Raw genomic sequence first — 20,407 nt, forward strand, 5'->3', positions numbered from 1 at the left:
CCTCACAGGCTGCGGCTGTATTTGTCTGTTGGATCACTTTTTAGATACTCAGTCGAAGTCCCCAAAAAAGCCTATTAAAGTTTTACTAAAAGCTAATTCATTAAATGAAATCTGTTTTTCTCCAGGATGACATTTATCAATGAATACCTACTGTTATTGTGCCAAAGCACGAGTGTTTACCATTTTAACAGATTTTACAGCCCCAAAAAGTTCCACAGCGAGAAACATTTTACACGATTACACTTATCACTTGAGGGTCAAGTTAGCGAGGATAAGGGCAGAACATAAAGAGAAGGAGACTTTAAGTGGCTGGCAACCATAGTAACAGAGTAAAGTGCCTGACTTGGAGCGCCGTGGGAGAGAAGGCCGTGACCCATCTCTGTGTCGGGGAACATGGGGAATGAGTATTTTTTTTGTGTGAGTGTGTGTGTGAGAAAGAGGTCAGGGTGATTTCGAAGGGAAATGAAACTACGTCTAAATCTCCCATCTTTCTACTGGGGCGCCATCCTTGAGTCTTCCAGTTGTCTGAATTAGATTTTCTCAGCAGCTTGTACTCATGGGAACTTGGAAGCCCTAGTATTACCCCCTGCCACTTCCTACTGCCCGCCACAAGGGAGTAAACATCAGCTCAAATTTTCATTCATCCATGTACTCCAGGATAGGTTTTTTTTTCTTCCTGCAGGTTTCGAAATATGACAGGACTGCCAAGGACAGGTATCTGTGACTGCTGAAGACATGAGTGACTGGCACACCTGTGAAAACAAAACATATTTTCATGTTTACACACGTATTTATAAGATCGAACATAAAGTAGGCATCATTCACAATGCATGTGAACCTGTAATATTAGAAGACTGTAAATATTATTCACAGGGATTCCAGTGTAATGCCTTAACAGTTAACTAACGGTTTGTGTAACCTCTGCATTACATTCATAAACTAGTTGGATTCTACATTACCAGAATATTCCTTTAAAACAAGTTTTGAAACAAATTTTGAAACTAAAGTTCTTGAAACAATGTTCATTGTTAGTTAATGCATTAACTAACTTTAAAGGGACAGTTCAACCAAAAATGTAAAAAACAAGATATTTTGAAGAACGTCGGTAACCAAACAGTTGATGGGCCCCATTGACTTCCATAGTATGGGGGGGGGGGGGGGGGGGGGACTTAATTTCCATAATGCCTAAAGTCATCAACAATCATGAAGAGTCACAGCCTTCCTTTTAGTGATTCAACCCTGAACAAAACGAATTGGAAGACTTATGATGAAATATAGGACATTCTGAGAATTTAATACAACTGAAATGCTTTCATATTTAGTCAAACCTATTTTTGCACTATATGAAGATGAATAACCCACACAAGGGCATTATGCATATATTTCCTATTACTACCTTCAAAAAAGTTTGTCAAGCCCTTCTTGGAGCATCATAATGTACGTAAGCCTATGCCTGGCCAATCAGCACTCTCTCTCTGTGTGAGCCGACTCTCTCAAGATCTGCAGCATTGGGCAGCAGAAGCGCTGAAAGACAGAGCGAGCGCAAAGTGACAAGACCTCCCCGTACTGCGAGATAACATTCACACCGATATGAAACAAGAAAAGCCAAAACAACTGCGGAAATAAGACGAGGAAAGACGGAAACGTGTGCTGCACTTGAACCAGGGATTGCCATTATTGGATCACTTTATACCGGCACATGTAATGTCTTGCTGTTGATGATAATCATACGCGCAGAAGCCGTTCTCTGGTCCTAGTCGTGCGTGCAGAGTGGAGGTTGCGCTTGGAAGTATAAAACTTTTTTTTTTTTTTTTTTTTGCATCTGACGTTTTGGATTTAGATTCATTAAAAGTCGACTTCCCGTGATACTGTGGATTTTAAAAGCGAAATACGCGGAGGACCAATATAGTGTGGATTTCCCCAATTTCTTTTGTTATTCTCTTATTTTACTCTTATTATTTATATTATTATAATTTCTGAAGGAGCGGGGACGTTCAATAAATTAAGTTTAGCGGATTCGACGCAGGTGCTTCGGTCCTGAAGGGCAGAATGGAATTGTTATTTTGACCCACGATATCACACGGTTCATTCATATTCCACAGCTTCGCTTTTAATATTTTTGAGAGCCAAAGACTGTTCAGTGACGCTCATCGCAACACACCACTGGAATTACAATCATGAACTTTGTTGTTTATTCGATACAATTATTTTTTGCAGCTCTCCTTCATCTCTCTGCTGTAAAGGTAAGGGCTATGCAATTTGGTGGGGTTGAAATGAGAGATAATATAGAGGAATTAAACCATTCGTTTTTTATTAATGTGTGGTCAGTTTACACGCACGAGGACTGAATGCATCTGCCCAGTGACATTACACCCTTTATACACTAGGTTACCCGAAGTTTCACGTGGAATGTCCTGCTTAAAAGTTAGTTTCTCCAAACGAATATCTGTCATGTCAGGAATAGCCTATTTATCAACAATGTGGCAGCCCGTCTTGTTCCTGTCCTCAGAGGTACAGGGATTTAATCTCAGTTAAGGCAAATACTTTGCTTAATAAATGCAAATTTCAGTTATGTGAGACATTAGATAGGCCTATATTACGTGCTGTAACGCGTCACACGGGAGGTTAAATGGTTATCATTTTCTGTTCTTGTTTAAACATTCTGAATGTAATTTCTTATTGGTGATACTATGAATTCAGTCAAAACATTGGCTTTATGCATTTTATTAGTGCTCGCGATACCTTAAGACTTTAAATAATGTAACCAACTGCTCTCTTGTCGAGAACAAGGACAATATATTACCTGAGCTCCTTCGTTTCTTTGTCTCCCGCCTTATTAATTCATTTATTTGAATAGTGATTCGGCAGAGCACGTAGCCTATAGCCGATTTGGTGTCGTGGAACATTTGTATGAGATAAATTACCGTTGTTAGTTTGTTTATTTGTTGGTTAGTTGTCTAAATGTTTGGTGCAGAGTATGAAAAATGTATGCTTAGATATGAAGCAGATGGTCTGTGAGGCAAACCGGAGAGATTCTCACGCAACACCGAGAGCTGTTGCGCCAGTCCTCCACCTGCAGTCACGCGACCAACCAGCAACCGATCGCGAGCGAGCGAGACGAATCTGTAGGCGGGAAAATAGAACAGCCTGACTCTGAATTGTAGTAGGAGAATCACTGGCTCTCTGAAGCCTCTGATTGACAAGTTGACTCACTTACTAAGATGAAAGAAGATGATATTAGCTTTAAAAAGATTCTAAAAGACTATAAAAAAATCTAAAACATTCTAAAAGTAGAAAGCATTCAAACTCCCTTACTATATTTTGAAAGCGCTGGTGGTTCTCAAGGGTCCAGGACCCACTAGGGGGGCTCAGCAAATTTCCAATGGGACCTCAATGACTTAAAATTATTTGAAATAAGTCTAACTTAATCCAGCTTTATTAAAATTCTGAAAAGGGTCTGGTGTGGGTATGTTTGTGTATTACATTGGTGGTAAATCTGAAGGTACTAATATGTGCTCTTTAAGGCTCGATAATGCATAAAATACCAATACATTTGAGGGCACTGACCCACCGACAAGCTGTTTTAGCCTACCCCAAAAAGTTAGATTTTTACAGATTTGTTTCTGACATTGCACATAAACTGACATCATATTTCTTGCTGTTAATTTGTCCCCTCAGCAGAGATTAATGTTACTGTAAAACACACAGTAGGCTATATAAACGAATGGAATTGGAAATTAACTGCTGTTTATTATCTATTGAGACTGCAAGTTTGTGTTAATTAAAAGCTGGAAAACAAGCAGCTTTGCCATCATTGCAGCAGTTCCAGAGGAAATATCTTAGTCTAAATGGCGGTGCCTTTGATTATTTTCTTGGCCAATGGGAGGCCAAAAGGTTGAGAACCACTGCAAACTCCTTACAAATATAATAAGCAACTAATTTGTCTAGATTCTGACCATGTGTAGCATAATTAAAGTGATTTTGGTTACGCAAAACTCAAGGAAATGTTCCCTTTTGAGAGTTTCCCAAGCATTGTTATTGGTTTGTTTCAGTGGCGTACAAAAATAAGTCACATTATAACTTGTTCTGTGCGATCTGTCACTTATAACTGTCACTTCTCTGTCCTGATAGGCTGCCCACATACCCAAAGGGGGAAAGGGGGAAGGGGGAAAGACCGAAAATGATGGTAAGTCCCTTTATATGTGCAATGAATGTTGACGTGAAGCATGTATGATATGAAAAATGTATTTGAAATCGGGCTAAGGGTGTAGCACCACCTGGAGGACGTATATGTAATGACAATTACAATGCAAAATTTAAACCACAAATGGTTTTATCCCAGTTCTGAGGCTTGAGAGGCAGATAATAGGCCTTCAAATACTGTATGTTTGTGGTTCTCCTCTGTTACGCAACACTCTTTCTCCTCTAACAATTTAATATCACACTCTGACTGAACTTACATAAATATTTGCTTGGACACAGGATTAGGACATATTTCCCACCCTCATTAGGTTGTGCTGAGGATCGTCAAAGTGAATAATTATTCTACCCGCAAGCAACCTTGTGTGGAGTCATTGACCATGGCTGTGTTTGTTTATTAACAAAAACACTGCATGATTTACCCTTGATTTGTCCTCAAGGTCACAATTATTTGTTAGCAGTGGACCTGGTTGTTTGTATAGTGTCCCTGTTACGTTTCTGAGGGAACGTGTATTGTTATTTTTACATCATTCCCCATCTGCTTCCATTCATAATCACTTTCCCACAACTTAGATCTCCTATGACTTAGCTTAGCATTAAATTAACGTATTAAAATATTAAATCAGTTTGTAAACAGAGACATTACCTCAGTCTAACTGGTCAAGAGATACCAAATCAAAACTGACCACATGCGACTTTGCACTTTGCTAATAGAGATATGTGATGCAAACATCATAGCCATAAATGAAGAAGTGTCATGATAGGGGCATTAGGTGAAATGTGGCTTGTACAGTACCCAGCAACAAATTTCTAGCAATTATTAACTTAATCAGCATCATAAATACAGTTGTGTTTGGTTTCTTGCATTCATGGGTGGCATGGAGCGCTCACGCAGGGTGGGCTTCTATTAGAGGTCAGGTGTCTGCAGTAAAGCCTGGCGCCACACTGCCTGAGGTCATAATTTTCCCTAGCAGTTTGCAGGTCATGAGACGCTGGGGTCAGAATGAATGATGGGAAGCCAGCTCAGAGAGGTGCACAGATTGGGCTGGAGTAGGGTGGACGTGCAAGTGGGGCACATGTGCTGGTGTGTGTGGGCCTCAACATGTGTGACATGTCTTTTTTTGCCCACTTGGGAAAGTAAAGTCCCCAATGATCAGAACAGGCCTGTGTGAAGGTGTGGGGCAATGCATGTGACTTTAATGGTTGTAGTGGTTTCATATTTCGTTCCAAACCTGCATTCTGTTATTTTGAAGGTGGAACACAAAAGGGGAAGAATCTTCAGGCTGCTCTTTTCATATTTACCATGACTGTTGGCTATAAAAAGGACAGAAAAAACACAAATAAAATGACTTATGTGCTATATTTCCCCTCGTGAAAAAGAAGTGCACTTTAGCATGCTTTTAAAAAGGGGACTTTTTACGGATAAAATATACTTAAAAGAATATACTCAAGTGCAAACTGAATGTAATGTTACAATTAAATAAATTTATTATAGTTTAAATTTATATTAAATGCAATTAGCTGAACTTTAGAGTGCTTTTTTTAACCCACATAAATGGTACATATTTATATGTAATTTCATAAATATTCATAACTATTGTCTTTGAAATATGGTAAAAGTGTACTGCCGAATGTACTGACAAGAATTTAGGGTAAACAAAAATAAACTTGATGTCATTTTTACTTGTATGTCTTGTATTTAAATATATTTGTAATTAGACATTTGTACTAATGAAGTGGCAATTTAGTACATTTAAAATAAATTAACTTTAATTGTAATAATGAATAACGCTAAAATTAGAACTATTATCCAGAAACTTTACTTGTGCTTTAGTATGTTAGTCAACACATCAAATTAAGTGTACTTATTCAAAGCATGACAAGACAAGATCATTAAAACATAATTAATTAATTTAAAAACGGTTAAAGGTGTACTTAATCATTACAGTCATTAAAGTACACTTAAGTATCCTTTTATTTCAATAATATTCTTATACTTTTAAGATTTGAAGAACACCATATCCAGTACAATTAAGGGCACTTATTTTTCACAAGGGTCAAGTCTTCTGAAGTTGTAGAATAGGTTTGTGTGAGTAACAAACTCAGTCATGGTCGTTATGGACTTAAAATAACGTCATTAAATGGAAAAGAGCCTCAAGATTCTTCAAAAATCCTCTTTTTGTGTTTCACAGACAAAATAACAGCATACAGGTTTCAGAATGATATAAAGGTAAGTAAATAATGAGAGAAATTTCCTTTTTGTGTGATCTATCCCTTTAATTTGACAAAGAAAAAGTGAATAGTGTGAGAATGGTATGATACTGACTGAACATTTTGGCTTTGCTTGCTCTGTAGTAGTGATTCCCTTCTTGGATGTGTATAAGAAGAGTGCGTGCAAGACACGAGAGCTGCTGGTAGACATCATTCAGGAGTATCCCGACGAGATCGAGCACACGTACATCCCGTCCTGTGTGGTTCTCATGCGCTGTGCCGGCTGCTGCAACGACGAAGCGCTCGAGTGTGTCCCTACAGAGACCCGCAACGTCACCATGGAGGTGAGACTGGTTCAATCCAGTGTGTGCAATCCTTCACCCTGCTTCCTATGAAATCATACTTGCCCAACATGGGACAGTGAGGTGGTGTTAACTGGCATGTCAGCTATGTTGTTTACCACTGCACACTGTGTTTACGCCCCGTTTATGTGGTTGAAGTTGCTCTTGGCCACGGTCGAGGCCTGGCCTTGCCATTTATTCAACAGTGTGTAAGAGTAAGGAAAATAAAAAATTCCTGTTAACTTGAATATTTCAAGCTGTGATTCTACATCATGAGTTTTCTCATTGAAACATAATACATTACAGTCACATTGTATGTAATGCATGAATGTTCACACACTAAGTGCTTAATGCGCTTTTTTTGTATATTCGTCTAGGTACTGCGAATCAGACAACGTGTGTCGGAGCATAAATTTCAAATGAGTTTTACAGAACACACCAAGTGTGATTGCAGGTATGTAAAGGAACAGTTCTTTCTAAAAGGGAAATTATTATCAAAGTTTACTGACTTATTGTTCGCTGTGCTGTTATTTTTTTTTTTCTGTGGGAACATGAAAATGACTAAAAGCTCCATAAAAGTTGACTGGAGCACTATATTCTAAGTCCCTATGCCGGAGTTTTATAATTAAAGGTGCCTATGGTGCATATTGGGCATCAATTACATCAAAGTTCTCAAGTATCCAAATGTCATTGGCATCAAACCTGTTGCGACATATAATGGGACTTTTTTAATATTTATTTGGAAATAGATTGTAATCAAAGATTCTTCTAAAATTTGTGTTCCACAGAAAACATAATAGCACAGATCAAGGATGAGTAAATAGTGACTGAATATTCATTTTTAGCAAACTATTCCTTTAAACCATAAAATGTGAATTAAACCTCTGTTGCATCTGTCTTTTTTTCAGGCCAAAGGCAGAAGTCAAAGCAAAGAAAGAAAAGTAAGTTTGTTTATTATCATTATTATTATTTTTCTATGTCACAGTTATGGGTGATTTCAAGATAACAGACGTTTCTGAAACAGTTAAGATTCATGTGTTGACCATGTGGATGGTTCTACATGTAGATGGTGCAGGGTATTTCTAAACACAGATAAAAACTGCAATGACTGTGTTGATTGACTGGCGATGAGAAGCAGCCAGCTGGACACTGTGCTAGCGGCTAACACTTAGCAGCCAGGCTAATCTCAGCCATCTCTAGCTGTTCGCCTGGGTTGACCAATAAAATTGAGAGCATAAGATACTTTTAGCAATGTATTCCAGTAGGAACTAGTGTTCAGAAAAATGTGACTAGTCAGTGGATCGGAGTTTATATTATGTGAATGAGTAAGTGCAGCTTTAGCAGTCTTTGCTGTCTGTAAGTGAGTGGAGAGACTGTCCAGGACAGCTGAGATGATGTGGGTGTGCATATATCCATCATTGCCAGATTCATGCTGCTTGCATTGTCATAAATGATGCATCCCATTTGCTTATTGTTCTATCAATAATTTTAGGGTGGTTCACAGGAACTTTGCCTTGTATGCTAACACTCTAAATTAACTCAGATGTCCACAGCGCCAGTGCAGTTCACTTTGTAAACACACAGCACTCAGAGTTTAATTTATTTTCACTTATATGTAATTCCTAATATAAAGTTCCAGGAATTCCAGCTCACAACGTTTCAAAGTCATCTTGCCACTGTTTTTAAACAAAAAGTGTTCATACGTGGCCACTTCTGCAGTGCCATCAATCCTCTGAAGCTCACCCAGAATATCCTTAAAAGTTAACGTGCAGACCAAAGGTTATCATTGTTAACTAAAACTAAACCTTAAACCATAAAACAAATATGTGTAAAAAAACAAACAAATAAATAAATAAATAAATAAATATATATATACTGTATATATATTTTAGCTAATTATCAAGGCAATATTTCTTTTTCGTTTAGTTTAAATTGAAGCACTAAAATAACTAAAAATAAATAGACCAAAACTTAAAAGTATAAATAAATACATAAACAAATAAAACAAAAAATTCAAATGAAAACAGAAAATATAAAAAATAAAATCCTACATTTCAAATGTCAAAACATTAACAAAAACTATAATGGTATATCAATGATACTAAAATAACATTGTCTACTTTAAACCATTAGCGTGCCCTCTGCTTTGTATTATAAAGAAATGAATATATATTAAACATTACAAATATGTAATTAACAGACATAATTGTGAGCGTGTAATAATTGCCACATGAATGGTGGATTTAAAAGCATGGCATTATCAAAGAATTTAGATATGCAAAGACTGTGCACTCATATTACTTATGTATAAGAGAAAGTGCAATGTGCAATATGGAATAAGTCCCGCCTTCTAAATAAAAAAAAAACAATCGCTAATTGGTAAAGTCGTTTTGAGACGCACGCTTGACTGCCCATGCGTATTGGCTCGTCCAGTCAAGGCATAAGAAACAGCATTTATGGCACAGTTCATGACATTTTGTTGCTGATTTGAAAAATGTTATTTAAATTTGAGTTCGGCGTGCAGTTTTTGAGATTCCCCCATTCATTTATATAGGGCTTGGTCTTGGATGCCCGACAGCTGCCCGGAGGCGTTGCAAATATGTGCAAGGGACTTTGGTATTTTTTCATAACAATGCTTAATTGCTTGCTACTTTCGTATATTGTGAACATTCAATATATTGACTTATATTCAGTGCGTAAAAATCGCTACAACCACAGCTTGTCATGACTCCCACAGCACGCCTTGACACACCCTCAACCCTGTTTCCCCACAACAAAACTAATAAAGTGAATCTCTTGACTTTTCTCACACCCAAACAGTGAAATCAACTTCCACTGAATTCTACAACAGCCGAATCCCTCCTAATCCTCAGGACAAACTTGAGACTCGCTGATTTCAACAAGAAATTCGTCATGACACAACACCCTAAACCAAACCTGCTTTTCCTTTCATTTTTATAGCAAATATATCTCTATTTCTGGCAGATAATTATTTATAATTTAATGATTGCCATCTGCTGAACATGGCAGCCTATCTCACAAAGAAAAAAAGAAAAAAAGTAATTGCATTAGCATACCCACGCTGAATCTGTGCCATCAGAAAGCTTTGCAGATCCTCATGGAATAGCAGTGCCTGCTATTCACAAATTTCCACAAAATCTCCTGCCCTTTGCATGTTTGTTTCTGAAATATTTTTTGGTAATATGTTTTCAGCTACAAATAAGAAAAAGAGCTGCGAAAAAAAGAAAAGAAAAAAAAAATCTTTTTGGATTTAAATACTTAAGAGTCTATGATCGGATCATTATTATGTACTTAAATAACATCAATACATTTATTTTCATCAAGAGGTGCATCAATGTTTGGTCAAGATCTTTTATTGACAATGCAAGAGTCCAGCACTCAGTAAAGTCTCCTCCAGCACATCCCAAAGACTTTCAGTGAATGTAAGGTCTGGACTCGATTCATGTGTGAAAATGATTCTTCATGCTCCTCACAACCATTCTTTGACAATTGAAGTCTGATGAATCTTGACTTTGTGGCTATGTGTCTTCCTACATGGTGGTTTAAAAAATGAAAAGCTACACACTCCATCAGTTAGGGCTAGAAGAACTGTTGGCAAACATATAACATGCTAGATCAATAATAATCACTGCAATAATGATTCAATCATAGACTCTTAAGTATTTGTCTATTTAAATCCAAGTTTCAAAGCAGCTTCACAGTAATATACAGGAGAGTAACATAATTAATGATGCAAACTTCAAATATGAGACAAATTCATATTCTGCTGTAAAGCAGTGCTAAAAAGACAAAAGTGTCATTATTCAGCTCAAGTCAGTTCAACAACAGTGTCAAAAACTTGATTCAGCTACAAAACAGAAGAGAACAGTGTCGTTATTCATCTAAATTCAGTTCAAGTTTCGTTCTCATCTGATACTGTCAGTGCATTAAATCAGTAATATTGCTGAATATTAAAGAGCATTTCACAATGCCGTCTGCGCTGCTTTCTCCTCATTTCTGGCACAGAAAATAATAACCGCTTGACAAATCGTACAGCTCTGGGTATCCCTGTACAGCTATGATCAGCTGTTCCTCCATCATGTTGTTACAGAAAGGGTGAAGCTGATTGGTTGATTCTTGTCACATGACGTGCAGTGCGGCATTTGGAAAAGTTGGGATTTTTCATCACTCTGCGGCTTAGACGTGCCAGGATAAAACGAGCGCGTCGCTCTCTATTGTAAATGTGAAATAACGTAAAATAACGGACTTAAAAGACGCGATATGTGAACTAAGTGTTGTAAAATAAAGCCACGATTGGTTGATTGATTTTGGGAACAGGAATGTGACCACAATAGACAGTTCGTTATTCCCCTAGTAATATGCTTTAAAACGTGGCTGGTGCAATCTAATTTTAGTGCAAGAACAATCCGTTTTGAGTGTGGAGCTTGTCATGTGTCCTCCAGGCCGCTCTGAGAGTTTTATAGCCCATAGTAAAAACCTAATTTGCTCCGTATATATCTCTAAAGACCTCTGACCTGAGACCTGATAACAGACTCTTTTATAGGATGGTTTCAGTTTTTCTTTTGGGGTGAGGTTTTGCTCTTTATTGCAGCTATAAGATGGTGGCTGTGAAGACCACCCGCTTACTCTCACACCACAGTTGCTCAAGGCTGACCCTTGCCTGCTTCCACATACTAATCATAGTAGCAAGTGTCTGTCGTTAACCCACTTTTATTTTTAGCCTTTTAAATAGTAGGTGATCCTGAGACAGAGGCTATTGTTGGTTACTGTGAGCTGTTTCACAAACCTCATAGTTCTATTGTGTCTTAACCTGTGTGTTTGAGTATACATAGACCCCAAAAGTATCTGAATCCACAAAAGCCAGTCCATTGTGTTACATAACAGAAATATCAAATCAAATGGCAGTCATTTTAGGGAAAAATAGCAAAAGAAGGCTTTTTACCCAAGCAACACATTTACATGTATGCATTTAGCAGATGCTTTGATCCAAAGAAACTTACAAAATAAGAACAAAGCAATTTGTCAATGAGCCAACAATATTCACAATATACAATGTCAGATTTATTAAGTCAAGTTACCTTCACAATAGAAATTGTTTTAAATCAGCTTCATAATAATGAACAGGAAAGTAGCAGAATTAAAAAGTGATCAGTTGACTAAACTGAGTAAAATGAGTAAACCTGTTGCCTTAAAATTATTAAGTAAATAAACTTCATGGTTAATAAAAAAAAAAAAAAGTAATATGGAATTGTCAAGTTCACATAACTTATTTTTGTTCAATTAACCATTACGTTTATTTTCGTAATAATTTTAAGGCAACAGGTTTACTCAATTTTTTTAAGTAATTGAACTGAACACTTTTTACAGTATGAGACAAATTAAAATTCTGCTTTAAAGCAGCTGTAGCAGGACACTAGTGTTGTCAAATCAGTTCAGTAACGATTCAGTTCAGTTCAAGAACGGTTCAAAAGTTCATTCATTATGAAACAGCTTTAGTTCAGCTATAAAGCAGAAGACATTTTTGTTTAAAATGTCAAGTGTCATTTAAAAATGGCCCAGAAAGTAAAGGTAGTGTTGATAAAAACTCTTGCAGCTTTAAGTGTCCAACTGCGGTAGGTTCAGGTCAAGGAACGCGCCCGTTTAATTGGATGTGCGGCAGCTTTGTGTATTTCTGCACCTTGCTAGGTTAATGTGAGCGTACAGAGATGGATCAGGTTAGCTGAGAAGGCTAAATGAAATCCGTTGAATGGGGCTAAATGCTGACGCTGTCTCTCAGCACGTAGGCAAGCGGGGGGCGGGGAGTCCAGCGACTTTGGGTTCTGATTCACAAGCTCAAGTTCAGCTCCTTGTACTTCGATCCTTACCTCTAAGCTCCTCAAACACACACACACACACGTGATACGGCTCAAACTATTCAGCTGCTTATATGGACTATAGCGTCTGTCGTTGATTCCTCATGAGGGCTGTCCTTGACACGCTGCTTCTCGCTTTAATTGGTGATTAGGGTTGTCACAATAGCAACATTTCAGTAGTCAATACTAACACCAGTCCAGTTTCACGATTGATAGTATCAATTCTGAAACCACAGCAAAAATGAATAATGAATATGTATACTACTTTATTCAAAACAGTGTCATATAGCCTTTACATACCGTTCAAAAGTTTGGGCACTATAAGATTTTATGTTTTTGAAAGAAGACTTTTCTGTTCACCAAGGCTGTATTTATTTGATTACAAATACAGAAAAAAAATAATATTGTGAAATACTACATCCGTGCTGACTAAAATTATTAATTTCTTAAACCAAAAAAAAAAAAACCCTAATTTTGAACATTAGTGTGAGTAAACATTAAAAAAAATCTATTTAACAGAAATAAAATAAAAACATAAGACTTTTTTTAGTATCAACTTGTTACCGGAGTACCTGTACTTTTGACTACCCTAGTGCTGATTGATCTTTCTCAGCATGACTGTTCGAAACTTCATTTAGATGTCCTATTCTTGCGTTATTTTCCTTTTTTGCAGAAAACCCAGAGTGGGGAGGGTTAAAAGCCGAAAGAGAGCGAGAGAGGGAGATACGGGCGATCTCAACGCCTCGGCTCACCTGCGCTCAAGCAGTATTTTGCTCTCAGTCATTGGCTTTATTTCAGGGCAGTTTGTTTGCACTTTGTAATCTCACTCAGTCTGCATTTATTTGTACTCATATTCACACTGTTGGCCCAAGGCCCGCAAAGAGGAGCAGCCAAAGGTAAATAAACAGTGGTCGCATGGCTGTCTCTGTCATTATCATACTAATGTGCTGCCACAGCTGGGATGACGCCATGCTCATGTGATCCCTCACCTGTATTCCAGTGCCCTTGATGTTTCTGACAACAGAAGCTTGAATCTCTTGGAGATGGGCTCTTGTCTGCACTAAAACAAGTTAAAGAATTAGTTCACCCAAATTCTGCAAATTCTGTCATTAATTACTCACCGTCATATTGTTCAAAATCCAAAATCTTTTGTTGATGATGAATGAAGATCTTTTTAATGAAATCTAAGAGCTTTCTGTTCCTCCATGGACAGTCTATGCAACTACCACAAATAGAGATCGTAAAATTAATTAATATGAATTGAATTTAGGCGTTTATTCACAAATAAACATTGATCAGCAAACATAAACAGAAGCTCAACCGATCCTGCTTGAAGCACAAGAACAAACCTCATTGGTTCTTGCAGAAGCTCAAACGTGCTGCGTAACACGAGAATGAACCTCATTGGTTCTTGCAGAAGCTCAAACGTGCTGCGTAACACGAGAATGAACCTCATTGGTTCTTGCAGAAGCTCAAACGTGCTGCGTAACTCGAGAATGAACCTCATTGGTTCTTGCTGAAGCTCAAACGTGCTGCGTAACATGAGAATGAACCTCATTGGTTCTTGCAGAACCTCAAACGTGCTGCGTAACACGAGAATGAACCTCATTGGTTCTTGCAGAAGCTCAAACGTGCTGCGTAACACGAGAATGAACCTCATTGGTTCTTGCAGAAGCTCAAACGTGCTGCGTAACTCGAGAATGAACCTCATTGGTTCTTGCTGAAGCTCAAACGTGCTGCGTAACATGAGAATGAACCTCATTGGTTCTTGCAGAACCTCAAACGTGCTGCGTAACACGAGAATGAACCTCATTGGTTCTTGCAGATGCTCAAACGTGCTGCGTAACACGAGAATGAACCTCACTGGTTCTTGCTGAAGCTCAAACGTGCTGCGTAACACGAGAATGAACCTCACTGGTTCTTGCTGAAGCTCAAACGTGCTGCGTAACACGAGAATGAACCTCATTGGTTCTTGCTGAAGCTCAAACGTGCTGCGTAACACGAGAATGAACCTCATTGGTTCTTGCAGAAGCTCAAACGTGCTGCGTAACTCGAGAATGAACCTCATTGGTTCTTGCTGAAGCTCAAACGTGCTGCGTAACACGAGAATGAACCTCATTGGTTCTTGCAGAAGCTCAAACGTGCTGCGTAACTCGAGAATGAACCTCATTGGTTCTTGCTGAAGCTCAAACGTGCTGCGTAACACGAGAATGAACCTCATTGGTTCTTGCAGAAGCTCAAACGTGCTGCGTAACACAAGAATGAACCTCATTGGTTCTTGCAGAAGCTCAAACGTGCTGCGTAACACGAGAATGAACCTCATTGGTTCTTGCAGAAGCTCAAACGTGCTGCGTAACACGATAATGAACCTCATTGGTTCTTGCTGAAGCTCAAACGTGCTGCGTAACACGAGAATGAACCTCATTGGTTCTTGCTGAAGCTCAAACGTGCTGCTTAACACGAGAATGAACCTCATTGGTTCCTGAAGAAGCTCAAACGTGCTTGCGTAACACAAGAATGAACCTCAATGGTTCCTGAAGAAGCTCAAACGTGCTGCGTAACACAAGAATGAACCTCATTGGTTCTTGCAGAAGCTCAAACGTGCTGCGTAACACGAGAATGAACCTCATTGGTTCTTGCAGAAGCTCAAACGTGCTGCGTAACTCGAGAATGAACCTCATTGGTTCTCGCACGTCAAGCAAGCATGTTTTAACTTCCATTCACCAGATCTTATGTGTGCACTGATGATATATATATTTGAATAAAAGCCTAAATCAAATCTGTTCATCATATAAAGCGATTCACGAGTTCACACTTACAAATAAGTCAGATAGAATAAATGCGTATTTGGCGTGCTGTCCGAGGAGAGGGCTCCGGGCTCGGTATTCGGCCCGAACCCAGAGTACTCCCCCCGTATTCCTGGCTGTGAAAGAACAAGCCAAGAGTGAGGAGTCGGGGTGGTGGAGGGATGCTGAAAACTGTCAAGGAATGTTAGGTGAGTTGACAGTGAATATATATATGCTTCCTCTCATGCTGATAGGGTAGACATGGTAATTGTTTGATGACGAGTTGATTGATTGATTATTTGAACGTGCTCCTCCCGAACTTTGTTTATAAAACATCATTTAAGTATCTTCAGAAAATTTCCCGACATAAAGTGCAACTGCGCCTCCGGCGATCCGAGTTTAATTCTCAGCTCGAAGCCCTTTGCAGTTCCCGTTGCCCTCTCTCTCCACCTCACGCTTTCCAGTAAAAATCTCTACTGTCCCTATCCAAAAAAGGCCAAAAACATAACTTTAAGAGGAAATTTAGACTAAACCACTCAATTCATACTGATTAGTTTTACGATCTCTTTATCTCTTTTTGAAGCATCAAAGCGGTAGTTGCGTAGACTGTCAATGGTGGGACAGAAATCTCTCAATTTCATCCAAAAGATATTTATTTGTGTTATGAATATGAACGAAAGTCTTACGGGTTTAGAACGACATGAGGTTAAGTAATTAATGACAGAAATAAAATTTTTGGGTAAACTAAAACCTGTTATGTTCAGTTTAAGCAAGTAATTTGTTTTTAAGCAAGTACTCCTCATAGAAAAAAAAAAAATTTTTTAATAAATAATTTAGTTTTCATAGTATTTTCACTTGACACCAGAGTGTTGATGTGCTTTACTGACTGCAGAAATTATTGTGGCTTTTATTGGGGTTTTTTAATAACAGAAAATATGATGCACAATATGAAAATACATCACAATAAAAATAAATGATTTTACAGTTGTTTTTATTTATAGTAAGTAAGCTAAATAAAACACTGACAAACAGTTTAGTTTTATCTTAAGTGAAAAATATGCTGTCATATAGCTAATTTGACTTTTGTTTATGGTAAAATTAAGTTGCGAAAAGCCTAAAAATTATTATATTGACCTACATTTTAGCTTATGTTTGAAGAAAATATATGAATTAAGTATGGTATGGTCTTAATCATGAAATTTACTTTGTATGGATGTTTTTTGGAAAATAAATCTTTTGATTAATATTACAACAAAATGTATGGTTTGAACCAAACCAAAATATAATTTTAGATTTGTAAAAAAAAATTTTTTTTAGTGTAGGTGCACTGTTATGCAATTAAATTTGATCAATTTTAGATACTGTGTTTGTGCATGAAACCATTTCAGAAATGATTCAACATCGTACAGCTATACTGTGGCAGTTGACTAAGCCATTTTTGCAAACATTGCTTTTGCGTCATACTGCTTTCAGTTGTGTATGTGAAAGTGTGTGTGTGAATGCAGCTGTCTGTGTCAGTCCAATAACTGTTCCTAGCTGAATTCAGTGTTGCCACTAATCACCATGTCTCATGTGTGATGGATGGATGGATGAATGAATGGGTGAATTCACACACAATCTCAGCTTTCCTTCTGCCATTAATGCTAACCATCTTTAAAACTAAGCAAAAATCAAACAAAAAACAACTTTTTCACAGTTCATGCAGTCTGATCCGGTGGAGGTTGTGTGTGATGGCGAGGTGCATGAGTGTGTGTGTGCGTCACTCCAGCGCTGTGTCCAGATCACTAGTGCTTAGATGTCTCTCTGTCTCTCCTTTCTGCTTCCCTTGCAGCCACTGTGAGCCTTGCTCAGAAAGAAGAAAGCGCTTGTATGTGCAGGACCCCCTCACCTGTAAATGCTCCTGCAAATTCACACAATTGCAATGCAAGTCCAGACAACTTGAGTTAAACGAAAGAACTTGCAGGTTTGTTTATGAACTGTCACGACGTGCAACATGCATCTTCTCATCCAGTCCCATCTGAAGCTCTTTCTCTTTGCATGCTTATAGCGCTTGTTGCACTTACCCTCTTATATGTGCATGTTTAGGGTGACGTATCGTGTGTGTGTGTGTGTGTGTGTGTGTGTGTGTGGTTTATTGCTGTGAGATTCAACCTTTGATGTCAGAATCTAGTGCATTACTGCCTCGCACTAATAACGGCATCATGTTTTCTGGTGTCAACACTTGGCGTTGAGCATAGAAATGATTAATGGACTGAATTCGCTGACATTAACAAGATATTCTGTCAACAAGCAATATGACTTCGTGTTTTTGAGTAAACAGGCAGGGATGGTGCATATGTGTGTGTGTTTGTAAAGTGCACTTCACACATCCTGCTCTCATTGATTCATTCTATCATGTCAGTTATTGCCATTTTTGTTCATAATGAGTCAGAAGTTAATTTGGCAAGAGCACGTGCCATTAGCTCTTCAAGTTTCATAATATGAGATCATGTTAAATTGTACAGTATATGTGAATATAAACGTGTCCATGCTGTTTGCTTCTCATCAGCTGCCCCACTAATTTGAACTGTGTGATCTTCTGAGGCATTCTGTATATGTTGTACACATTTTATTGTTATATTTAGTGGAGATCACTGCATACTTTGATCCTGTGGTCGTTCCACCCAAACCAAATCTTAACCCCATCCAAAAGTCTAACCTCTGTACATTTTTACATAACGACATAATCCCATTCTACCATACATAGTCACATTATGCAACAGAGCACACTGCACAAAATATAGTGTCACACAATACAATGATCAGACTGCCAGCGATGCAAAATAACTATCTAGCTTAAATATGATAACATGACACACTCTCTGAATAAAACAAGATAGACTTAAAATCTTAAAAGTATGTTTACTTTCAGATAATATAATATAAATTAAATAAAAGGCCACTTAGGTGCACTTAAAGAGAGTACACTATCAAATTAAAAGTATTGAAGATTATTGTTTTGATAATCTTTTGTTGTGCTTTAAATAAGTACACTTATTTTGATGTGTTGCTTAAGTGTCGGAAAACGTTACATTTCACACTTAAGTATTTTCTTTTAAAGTATATTATTTCATAAGGCCATTTGTCATGCTCATGCAGTATTCATTCTATTGTGAACAAAGTATAGTGGGTGAACAGGCTTAGCTCTGACTGGTTGTGTGAGGTTTTGGGTTGGTCAAGTGACAGGCTTTGACATATATTGGCATAGCTTCCCCTGTGCAGATCTCTAACCAATCCACTGTTCTCTTTCAGATGTGAAAAACCAAGATGATGAGCGGCAACGCTGGGCAGAACATTGAATGAAGGATTTTTTTTTACAGCACAGCACTTTTTAAGCCTGAGGATGCATTCCCTGGACGAACTGAAAACACTACCCTGAACGAAAGACTAAGAATGAAATGAGGGCTGGAGATATCATCCTAATGTATATTTTTAAGATAATAATATATGAATATATAGAATATATATTATATATATTAAATGACAACGTGTGTCGCTGCTATCACCTGAATTACTACAAACAAGTAAACGAAGACGCTGCTTGGCGTGTGAATGGGATAAATTGCAGTGTCACTGCACCTGGGCCTGTGATTGGACAGAACACAGTGAGGTAATGCTTCACTGGATCATCGGGCTGTGGATTCACATCTAAAGACTCGGGTCGAATGTCCAAGACTTCACTGAGAGGTGCAAACGATAACCTCCACCCCTTTATATGAACAGTTACAGACTGTCAATCAAAGGAGAGGAAGTGACATAGTAAAGACTCTTTCCAGACTGTTGGGAACTGTGGGTCCAGGCACGGGATACGAATGCGGAACTATCTATTTCTGTGATGTCACTCTTACTAGGGTGAAGTCTTAGTCAAAAAGACACCTGTACTGACTAACATCCGATAGGACTTGGTGTGATAATACTAAAGGGATATTACATGTATGTATATATGGAAATGATAAAAAAAGGATAAATGTGACAAAACTTTTACCAAGGAATGGAATCATTCAGTTCACAACAGTAGTAAAAGATAGCTTAAATATTTAGGTTCATAACGTTTTCCAAAGAGAATATTGCACACAACTTTAGGAACTGTTCATTACCACACAATATCTGTATATACATATCTAATATCCCTTTATGTAGTTCACTTCATCTAATTTATAATGTTAGAATATTTTCAGTATTCTGTGTATTTAATTTGATCTATTTATATGCAGTGTTATTGTTGATATTGTTTTGCTTTGTTTCCTATCGACATTGTCATCAATCTGAAAAACTGTGGACGGCTTTTATAGAACGAAAGACAAATGAAAAGAGAGACAAACACTTCAACATTCCTGAAAGCGCCTTTTTTTGTTTATTTCAACATTTTTGTATCAGCGATCAGTTTGGTGGAGATACGAGACCTGCGGACGAGAACACTAAACATTCTCTTTGTGTGAAAGTGCCAGAAATGTGTTTTCTTTTTTTTCTTTGTTTGTTTTCCATGTACAGCCACATTTTCAGTATATTTTCACAGTAATATATTTATTGGTGCTGTTAAATATTAACATCCTTTTGTGTTTTAGTATAACTATTAAACATATTTATTTTCAAATGATATTGTTTTTTATTAAAGCAAAAATGGATTTCTGTTTGGTGAGTGTTTTTGTCAGTCCACAATTTGCAGTTGCACGCACTGACATTATGTCCAAAATGTTGATGCACTATTCAAAAGGAGAAAAAAACCTCCTGAACTATCCACTAACTGTAGGACAAGGCATTTGCACAAAAATGCACAAATGACACATTAAGACTAGTTGCTGTAAAGCAATAAAGAATGCCTACTATCAGATATTCCAAAAAAGCTATTATAAAACAACAAATTTGCTTCTCTTTTCCATTCAAAAATAGTGAATGGTTATTTATGCTGCCAACCTCCAAAAAGGACCAAAAGAAAAAAGCACAAAATCATATGGCC

At 37.7% G+C, this 20,407-nt stretch overlaps 1 protein-coding gene across 4 annotated transcripts; it reads left to right on the forward strand.

Moving 5' to 3' along the window:
* The first annotated feature begins 1,499 nt into the window (after positions 1-1,499).
* Positions 1,500-20,075, forward strand: vegfaa (vascular endothelial growth factor Aa). Of its 4 annotated transcripts, none has more exons than XR_014603290.1 (7): positions 1,500-2,243; positions 4,132-4,186; positions 6,556-6,755; positions 7,130-7,206; positions 7,661-7,693; positions 13,299-13,521; positions 18,703-20,075. XR_014603290.1 is itself a non-coding variant. In XM_084089982.1 (7 exons), the coding sequence occupies exons 1-7, from the start codon at positions 2,178-2,180 to the stop codon at positions 18,719-18,721; spliced, it is 582 nt and encodes a 193-aa protein (XP_083946108.1). In that variant the 5' UTR covers positions 1,500-2,177; the 3' UTR covers positions 18,722-20,075. The 4 variants fall into 4 exon arrangements, 2 of the variants coding, with proteins under 2 accessions (XP_083946108.1, XP_083946109.1); XR_014603291.1 differs by lacking the exon at positions 18,703-20,075 and adding an exon at positions 17,243-17,379; XM_084089982.1 differs by lacking the exon at positions 13,299-13,521 and adding an exon at positions 17,243-17,374.
* Positions 20,076-20,407: the final 332 nt, after the last annotated feature.

Source organism: Abramis brama, assembly GCF_963993115.1.
Source record: "Abramis brama genome assembly, chromosome: 17".
Classification (NCBI taxonomy): Eukaryota; Metazoa; Chordata; class Actinopteri; order Cypriniformes; family Leuciscidae; genus Abramis; species Abramis brama.